Source organism: Pseudomyrmex gracilis, unplaced genomic scaffold (genome assembly GCF_002006095.1).
Source record: "Pseudomyrmex gracilis isolate BER0280 unplaced genomic scaffold, ASM200609v1 scaffold_438, whole genome shotgun sequence".
In the NCBI taxonomy this organism is placed as follows: Eukaryota; Metazoa; Arthropoda; class Insecta; order Hymenoptera; family Formicidae; genus Pseudomyrmex; species Pseudomyrmex gracilis.
The window spans coordinates 69,342-79,493 of NW_018021022.1; the positions used below are offsets into that span (position 1 = coordinate 69,342).

Below are 10,152 nucleotides of genomic sequence, written 5' to 3' on the forward strand. Positions count from 1 at the left end.
TCGCCACTTGCGGAATTTTCGCATTTGCGTTGATGCACAGTCATCTCGCAACCTAAGTGTATTAACATACGTGACGAATGTTACTCGCGAGTAATGAAGAACGCGTCTGCAACGTCTAGCAATAATTTAGAAGTTCCGCCGTTACTCGTATAGTATGTGTCATGTACACATACCAGTAGACGCTTGACAGGCAAAAAGAAACAGGCAAAACATTCTGTGTTACATAGCTGTGTACTTTGGAAAGTTTCTATCATAGAAAAATGTTTTGAACAGCAAAGAAAGAATTTGCTGGGCCCACTAAAGTTTTCGTTACATCAACGAAAAGATTTGTGAGTGAAACTAACAAGTAAGCCCAGCAAACTTTTATTTTCCGTGATTTTTTACAAAAACATTTACTAGAACACAGAAGTGTAACAAAAATGTTTTGTATTAAAACCCTTTTTTTATTTTGGTAGAGCAACATTTTTGTTGCTCTTTTGGTGCTATTTTTGAATATATCACTACTTTTGTAAAACAAGTTTTTTAAAGAAAGAACTTTTTGTAGGTTATTAAAATAACGTATAAAAGGTTACTTGATGCTATATTTTGTTATATCACTTTTTTGGAGAACAGGCTTTTAGAGAAAGAATGTTTTGTAATATATAATAATTTCGTAAACCAGGTTTTATAAAGAAAGAACTGTTTGAATTTCGTAAAAAGATTTTTAGAAAAATAGAAATTTTAATAATTTTGTAGATCAAGTTTGATAGAGAAAGAATTTTTGGTAGTAATAAACAATTCTTAATTTAGTAATTTAAATACACAATACGTGTTGTGCGTGTACTTGACGCTTGTTCTTACCTTTTTTTTGAAACGGTAAGCTTTTCGAGATATCACACATTTTGTATTTTGTAGTATTATTTAACTTTTGTAAAACAGATTTTGGTAATAGTGCGGATTAGGGGAGCCACCTCCGATTTCAATAATTTTTACATATGTTGTCAAGGTCATTGTCCCGAACAATAATCTGAAGGTTTTAGGCGGGGGTCGTTGTTTTTTAAAAAGTTATAAAGGAAAGAAGTCTACTGAACAATATGCAATTTCTCGACACTCTATGTATGAATATGTTTTCCGCGTTTGTATGTGTGTTTGTCACTGTTATGTGTGCACATGTTAGCGTTTGTTTATACGCTTTCGTACTGTTCTGTCCTAGAAGGTCGTTTCGTAATATCGGAAAATCATGCCTCTATATTATTGTTGTGTTTTTTTGAATTTTTTGGAGAAACAACGATTTAGTACAGAAGGAACTGTTGTACTGTTAACATCAGAGCACTTCGAAATGAAATTTTACGAGTTTCTTGCTTTAACGACTAAGTACGATGAGCTGTTACAGTACTTGTGTGCGAAAACTGTTATATTTAAAAAAGTGAAATGTCCGCGTTGTCAACATGTTATGGACCTGAATAATCAAATCGGTCTTGTTTTTCATTGTACGCAACATTATTATAAACAAGTAGGAAATCGCAAACGGAAACGAGTTACTTGTAATTTTAAAATAAGTGCTTTAAATAAAACCTGGTTTTCTCAAGGACGTCTAAATATTGATACAACTTGTCGATTAATCTGTTATGTGTTAATGATGAACAATCCTCGACATGAATTTCTTAAAAAAGAACTTAATATGTCATTGCACACAGTAGTTGATTGGACTAACTTTTGCCGAAAGGTAATTATAATTTATGTAATTTAGTGAATATATCATAACAATATACGTTAACATATGTCATATGATGTCTTAAGATCATTGAAGTGCGTCAAAGTATGTTTATAATATGTAATTCCAATAATTTCGCATTTCAGCTCATGAATCAATGGTGAATAAACAACCTCAAATTGGCGGGAACGGGCTTATTGTCGAAATTGATGAAGCAAAGTTCGGACGTCGAAAATACAATCGTGGACGTTTAATCAGTGGTCAATGGCTTTTCGGCGTTATAGAACGTAGTACAAAAAAGATGTTTGTCGTACCAGTACCATGTCGTAAAGCAGATGTGTTACTGCCGCTTATTCAAAAATATATTGTTCCTGGATCAATAATTTATAGCGACTGTTGAAAAGCGTACGAGCAAATAGATAAAAAACTTTACCAACATCACGTAGTAAACCATTCAAAAAATTTTGTTGATCCTGACACTGGTGTCCATACTCAAAACATCGAACGGCTATGGAGAGATATTCGCGCTTCTGTTCCTCGATATGGTCGCAAAGAATGTCATTTCGAGCATTACTTGGCAAAATTCGTATTTAAAAAAACATTCAATTTTGATGAACGATTGGACGCTTTATTTGAAATAATGTCTGTTACACATCCGATAAACGAAAATATAAATAATTAAATAAAACAAACATAAGATTTTGATCTCACGTACATTTCGTTTGCGTTTGAAGCGCGTAGGCAGGGGAGGCTCACCCCCCCCTGCACCCTCCTACAACCTAACCTAACCTAACTTCTAAAAGGAGCTTCGCCCCTCCCCGTGCTTCCCCCTCGAAAATCAAGTACAAAGCTTCAAAGCTCAATTCAAGTTTCTTGCGAAATTGAGTACTTGATTTTCGAGGGGGGAGCAGGGGGAGAAGCAAAGCCTCTTTTGAAGGTTAGGTTAGGTTAAGTGTTAGGGGGGTACAAGGGGGGCTGCACCCCCCCACTGCCTACGTGCTTCAAACGCAAACAAAATGTACGTGGGACCGAAAAAGAAGAATTTATTCATAAAACTTTTTCTTTTTGTAACTTTTTAAAAAACAACGACCCCCGCTTAAAACCTTCACACTATTACTCGGGGTAATGACCTTGACAACATATGTAAAAATTATTTAAATCGGAAGTTTCTCCCCTAATCTGCACTATTATCCAGATTTTTTAAAGAAAGAATTTTTTGTAGTTTATTAAAATAACGTACAAAAGTTTATTAGGTGCTACATTTTGTGATATTACTTTTTTTGTAAAAACCGGCTGTTAGAGAAAGAATGTTTTGTAATATATAATAATTTCGTAAACCAGGTTTTATAAAGAAAGAACTGTTTGAATTTCGTAAAAAGATTTTTAGAAAAATAGAAATTTTAATAATTTTGTAGAACAAGTTTGATAGAAAAAGAAGTTTTGCTAGTAATACACAATTCTTAATTTAGTAATTTAAATACGTGTTGTGTGTGTACTTGGCGCTTGTTTTTACTTTTTTTTTGAAAAGGTAAGCTTTTCGAGATATCACACATTTTGTATTTTGTAATATTATTTAACTTTTGTAAAACAGATTTTTTAAAGAAAGAATTTTTTGTAGTTTAGTAAAACAACGTACAAAAGTTTACTTGGTGCTACTATTTTGTGATATCCTTTCTTTTGTACAACAGGGTTTTGAAGAAAGAATGTGTTGTAGTACATAATATACATATTACTTCTTTTGTAGAATAGATTTGGTAGATACTTTTGTAATATAGTGATATAATCATACTTATAAAACAAACAAAAGTTTACTTGGTGTTACTGCTTGATATCACTTTTTTTGTAAAACTGGTTTTATACAGAAATAATTGTTTGTAATTTATAATATAACAATACGATACGTGTTATGCGTGTACATGGCGCCTTTTTTACCTTTTTTTGAAAAGGTACGTTTTTTCCGAGTTCTTATACTAATATCGATTATTAATATCGAGAAAGTTTACTTGGTGCTACTTTCTGATATCACTTTTTTTTATAAAACAAATTTTGTAGAGGTAAATTTTTTTTGTATATAGTATTTGTGTTAAGTATCAAAACAGTTGATTAAAAGTTATATCAGAGGTGTTGCCGGCGTGAAACCACCACGTTGCGATAGATAGCCTCGCGGCTACCACGTTCGGAAATATTGCCGGAGTCTGATTTTTCTGCAAAAATTGTTTATTCCGTTTTTTGAAGTACTTTTCTACTTTATAAATTTAAAATATACAGTTTGTAGTTATTTTGTGTAAGAAGTTAAAACAGTTTATTAAAAGAAGTTAATTGGCGGTGTTGCCGGCGCGAAAACAATTTTGTATTCATTTTCTGAAGTAATTTTTTTTAAAATTTATTATAAATTGAAAATATATAGTCTGTAGTTATTTCGTGCCAAGTTTCAAACAATTGTATTAAATAAAGTTATATTGGAGATGTTGCCGATGCGAAACAATTTTTTTATCCGCGTTCTCTGAATCAATTTTGTATCATAAATGTATTATAAATTGTAAGTTTGTAGGTTGTAATTATTTTGTACCAAGTTTCAAAATAGTTTATTAAAAAAGTTGTGTCGAAGGTGTTGCCGGCGAAATTACTAGCCGCGAGGAACATTGTCGAAGCAATCGGTAGTATCGGATGTGTTACCGGTACTTATAACGTGCCTTCATCTCTAGACGCATAAACGTTTAGGATATATCGACGGTATATCAAAGAAAAATTAATTTATTATTTAGAAAAGCAACGTATGCAGTGTCGAGATATATCGACAGAAAAAGATAACAGCAGACCGAATGAAATATTAATTGCAAAATCTGTCTGAGAAAATCAATATATTTTTTTGTTATTTAAGATCATGTGAAATTCACGCATGTATTATATATGTATATGAACGCGTATATCACCTACAACCATATTTCAGCAACTTAAATAAACAGCAAAATATGACACTATGTTTTTACACTATGGTTACGTAAAAGTGTTTTAGTATACAAGTTTAAATAATAGTAAAAAACTAAGTAAAGATGTTTAAGCTTTTACACATGAGAAATTGCACTAATAGGATAAAGGTGCTTATTATGAGATAGTCGCCTAATACGAAATAGCAAACTATTTTATGTAAACGGCTACAAATTCATACACACTGGGTCTGATAACCGTCACGTCCTTGCCGTAGTCTCTGGGTAACGCAATAAACAAGAAAATGCAAATTTTTGTTTTATGATCATAACTTTCGATTGGAGAGTCGTAGCGAACTTTCTCAAAAAACATTTTTTTATCTTTAAAACACCTTTAAAATAAGCTCTCAGTTGACGTTTCATGCCATTTAAGATTTTTAAGTCACCTTCGTCTTTGTGCCTCAAGAAGGTAAGGAGTGAATGCCATTTTGCACAAAAAATAGCTTTTATGATCCTATATAACTTCTCTAAATTTCAACTTTCTATCTAGATTTGTTCAAAAGTTATGAGGGTGTATCTAGACTTTTGTCCACCCTGTATAATGTAACAGTTGTTATACCTGATTTATATTGGGATTATATAATTGTCTCTTATTTATGCAATATAACTCTGTAATGAAATATTTATATACTTCGTTACTTATTGACAACAACAAGATAACAATAATGTATATGTAATGTAACATGGTATATGACAAATTTTATGTCTGCGTTACTGTAATGTGACACTTTATATATGTAAATTTGGGCTGCTTTCCTTTTAGGAGACACAGTCGACACAAGTCGACACAAGAGTCTTTCTGTCTTTGTTTCTTACTGAATACTGAACGAAGACAGAATGACTTTTGTGTCGACTTGTGTCGACTGTGTCTCTTATAAGGAAAGCAGCCATGATCGAGTAATTTATTAGTGAATAGAATTTGAAGATTTTATATAAAAAAGGATTTGATACCTTCAGTACAAACTAGTATAGAAAATGAAGTGAAAAAGAACAGTCTCGTGATGTATATTTTATGAACATGTTATCGTCAAAGCCCGAAGCACGGACGTTCCTAGAATTGATTGGTCAATGCGGAACCAAGCGTCTTGGTCAAAGCCCTAATGGACATGTGAGACGTATAAAACATTTTGTTTGTATCATAATATATTATTGTACACGTGTGCGCGGGCACTTCTTTCCTGTGAAAACTTTTTTTTTTTTTTACGTGGTGGAAATCCATTACGGATACCCTGACCCTCGGGGGAGAGGGTCAGTGTTATGTGGGACTCCCCTCTCCTTCCCGCAAGAAGGAGGGGAGGTATACCCACTAAAACCACCACGGTGTGTCTATCATGCCCATATCAGGGAGGGACCCGGAATCCCTTGTGCAGGACTCTGCCGGGACCCTTCCTTGGGCTGCTATTCGGCTCTTCTCGGAGGGAGCACTTATTATTATCTCTCTCCCTCACTGTCCTAACTTTGGCGACACGGCGGGACACACGCCGTCGTGTCGCCCCATCCTGTGACCGCGTGCAGGACAAGCCAGAGCCCCCACTCTGACTCGTCGCGATCCCGCGGCAGTAAAGTCCCCGGGTGGGTTCCACCCAGGGCTGCCGCGTGGTCCTACCTTAAGTTTCCCCTTGACGGAGCGGCGGACTACTCAGGGGACCCGGCTCCCCAACCACGAGTCCGTCGCTCTGGGTTCCCTCCCCACACTTATGATGGGGAGGGAGTTATTGTCATCTAGGCCTTGGGCCCCGAGGACGAGAGCGGGAAACGGGCGCCCTGCCGCCCGCCCCCGGAGTCTCCCTAGAGGGAGAGGCAGTCTCTCCCTCTCTTTTTTGGCGTCCTCTTTCTGCTCCATCACGAGGGAGCAGAAGGAGACAACCGCCTGCCATTCTTCTCTCTCCCTGGAGGCGAGTGCCCGCAAAAAGCTCCCTAGGGAGAGGTCGTTCCCTATTACGGCGACCAGATCTTGGCGTTCTGGAGCCCACCGCGGACACTTCTCCACGGTGTGCTCCGCCGTGTCTCTGGCCGCTCCGCACTCGTGACATTGTGTCGTCGGCTCGCGTCCTATTCGACACAGGTACTCACCGAAGCAACCATCCTCGGTGAGCACCTGAGTCGTCCGGTAGGTGAGGCGTCTTATTCCTTGTTTCAACCACATTTTCAGGTGTGGTCGGAGAATCCCGACGACTTTCTGGGCGGCCGCACGAGGCTCGTCCAGAAGCTGCCCCCAACCAAGGAGCAGTTGTCGTCGGGCGTGGCGCCCCGACCTGGCGAGGGCCTCTTGCAGAGCGTTACCTGCAAGACTCTCCTGTTGCAGTAACTCGACCCGGCGAGAGTACCTCGCCGAGTACATGCCTGCCAAGAGGGCCAAAGGAGGCATCCTCGCCAGTACGCCCGCCGTCTCCGTGGCCACTGTTCGGAAGTCACTGATAACCCTAAGGGCTACTACTTGCTGGGCAGCGCGAAGCTGGCTAAAGTTGCTCCGCGCCCCCGCCCTCGCCGCGGCTTCCGCTCACAGCGGTGCGCCATATAAGGCCACCGAGATGGACCACGTCTGCAAACAGACGGCGGACTTGCGTCTTTGGGCCTCCCAGGTTCGGTTGGATACGCGCTAGCGCGTTAGCCACCTTCCGAACTCTGGGGGCCAGGCGAGCAAAATGCTCGCCGAAGCGCCACGTGGGGTCAAGGTAGAGACCAAGGTACTTGATGGTTGTACCTACCTACCTCGACCCTCGCCTCACTTACAGAGAGGCTGAGTCCTGCGAGCCGGCCACGACAGGGGCCATGAAACCACATGGCCTCCGTCTTGTGGACGTCCACTTTGAAACCCAACCTCTCAATGCGGCCGACGACACAATTAGTGCCACATTCTGCCAGCGCCCTGGTCCTGCTCCAATCCTCCCCAGAGGCCACAACTAGCGTGTCATCTGCATAGCAGATGACCGCCAGACCTCTGGGGAGGGCGGCCCGGATCATCACATTGTACCCGAGGTTCCATAACAGGGGACCAAGAACCGACCCCTGCGGAACCCCGCGGTACATTTCCCTCCTGTGTAGTAATCCGTACCGGCCAGTGTACCTAATTGCCCTGTCGCGGAAATAATCCCCGAGGATCCTACTCAGGTAGGATGAGACTCTGTGATAGTCCAGAGCCCACCCTATACCATCCCAGAGAAGAGAGTTAAAGGCATTGGAAATATCCAATGATACCGCCAACGCCCTCCCTCCATGCCTGACGTATCCGTGAGGGACTTGAGGCGGAACACGGCGTCCACCGTAGACCGTTCCTCACGGAATCCGTACTGGCAGTCGGCCAAGTCGGGGCCTACTCGCGACAGGTGCTCGACGAGGCGGCTGGCAATAATGCGCTTTAAGAGCTTGCCTGCCTCGTCGAGCAAACAGATCGGCCGGTATGCGGATCCGCAGGCCTGCCTCCTTTACGGAGCAGGACCAGTCTAGCCTTCTTCCATTTTGGGGGGAACCAGTTAGTCCTCAGGCACTCCGTAAAGATGTGCCTGAGACGGTCTTCCAGGGGACCCTGTCCGAAGGCAAAGCCCAGCACCTTGCCGGGCACGCCGTCGGGACCGGGAGCGGTGTTCTTCCGCGTCATCCGACGGACGGCCCGGCGGAGCTTCTCCTTTGTGACCCCCAAGTCGTTGGACTACTCTACTGGGTGATCGAACTCGGGCTCCCTGGAGGGCTAGTCCCCTCTTCCATCAGGGAAGAGGGTAGACACCACCTTTTTCAGGAGCTGGGGGTTCAGACTGTCTGTGATCGGCGGAGTCCATGGGCGCAGCTTACCCATTACCAACCGGTAAGGGCGCCCCCATGGATCCGCGTCTATTGTCTCGAGGAGCTCATCCCATGCTCTGGACTTTGCCTTTGCTATGGACGCACGCAGGGCTTTATGCGCAGCGCGATAACCCTCGTACGCCCTTGCTGCTCGTGCCGTCACGTCGCCGGTCTTTCGGCGACGGGCGCGAGTGTACCGGTTTTTGGACCGGACGCATTCAATCCTGAGATTGGCTATCTCGTCCGTCCACCAGTACACCGACCTCCGATTTGGCGGTCCACGGGAACGCGGCATCGCTGTGTCGTATATCGCGATCAGCGTTTCCCGGAACCACCGAAGTTCCGTTCGGAGGTCACGCGGCTTGGCCGGTGGTGCTGGTCAAGCCGCGGCATGAGCAGCAGCGGACAGGAGTTGTGGGTCCAGTTGTCTGAGGACCCACCTCTGGGATGGGGGTCTACTTTTCACCCCGCAGCGGCCGCGAGGGTGTTCAGGGAGCGTGGAGACCTTCATGATGATGTATCGATGGTCGGATAAGGTTTCCATGTTCTCCCTGACTTGTTCACACGGCGCACGGCGGACGGGGACGCAAGGGTTACATCTACAATGGACCCCCCGTCTCGCCTAACGCACGTGTGTCTCGTGCCCTCTTTGAGAACAACGAGGTTGCACGCCGCCGCGAGTTCTTCTAGGGCCCTTCCTCTGACGTCTGTCCTGGGATTGCCCCAAATCGTTGATTTGGAGTTAAAATCCTTCAGGACGAGTACCGGGCGAGCTCCGTATCGACGGATCGCGAGTTCAAGCTCGCCCAGATATGCCTCGAATTCTTGAAAGGGCCTTGTGGGTGAGAAATATCCTCCGATAACCACCAGTTCCCTCCATTTCACCGTCACATGTCTTCTGCCTTTCCCCAGCGGGGAGAAGACAGAGGATTCAGGGTTGTTGCTCCACCAAAAGTACGCCGCGACCGAGCCGTCCTCCGACCCCGACCACGACAGGTGATCGGGGACGTTGTAAGGCTCGGCCACGACCGCTAGGCACCCGTTCAACTTCGCGAGGCTTTGGACCATAAGATCCTGGGCCCCGCGGGAGTGATTAAGGTTGCCCTGGAGGATGATGGCTATTACGGCGTTGGTGGCACCTCCACCATTTTCTCCTCCAGGGTCCTACTGGTGGAGGGCTGTGTAGCCCGCTCCGCTGCCGCTGGCGATGTTTGCGAGACGGCGGCGGCTCCTTCCTGTGGGGCGGATTGCGTTCCATCCCTGTCGGCCTTCTGTGCCCTTTTCTTTCCCCCACGGGGGATTGGGGCACAGGCCTTCCCTCCTAGGCGGTGGGCTGAGGGCCGACCGAGGTCAGTGCACAGCGGGCACTTTGGCCGCAACGCACTGTGCCACGTGGTGACCCCGGTCACCGCACCGGTAGCACCGGTTCCTCCTGTCCTCCTCCGGCGTGGAATAAGTGCATTTCGCAGCTACATGTCCGCGCCGGAGACATCGATGACATTGCAGGGGCGGCGTTCCAGTACTTCTACTGGTGCCTGCACCCAGCCCACGTTTACGGATCCAGTGTCCGCGATCTTCTTCGCCGCAGCGATGGGACACTGGATCCAAGTCGTCAGCAGACCGCTGAGGGAAGCGCGAGCTCGGCCGACCTTGACTTTGATCGGCCGACAATCCCCAGCGGCTGCTACGGCC

General features: G+C 44.2%; 1 protein-coding gene across 1 annotated transcript; it reads right to left on the bottom strand.

Annotated features, from left to right (window-relative positions):
* Positions 1-8,967: 8,967 nt before the first annotated feature.
* On the bottom strand, positions 8,968-9,528 carry LOC109860635. Its single transcript, XM_020439867.1, has one exon. It carries the CDS (start codon positions 9,526-9,528, stop codon positions 8,968-8,970), a length of 561 nt encoding a protein of 186 aa, XP_020295456.1.
* Between the last annotated feature and the right edge of the window lie 624 nt (positions 9,529-10,152).

Coding starts and splice junctions, on each gene's coding strand:
- LOC109860635 (XM_020439867.1), bottom strand. CDS start 9,528: ATGGTCCAAAGCCTCGCGAAGTTGAACGGGTGCCTAGCGGTCGTGGCC.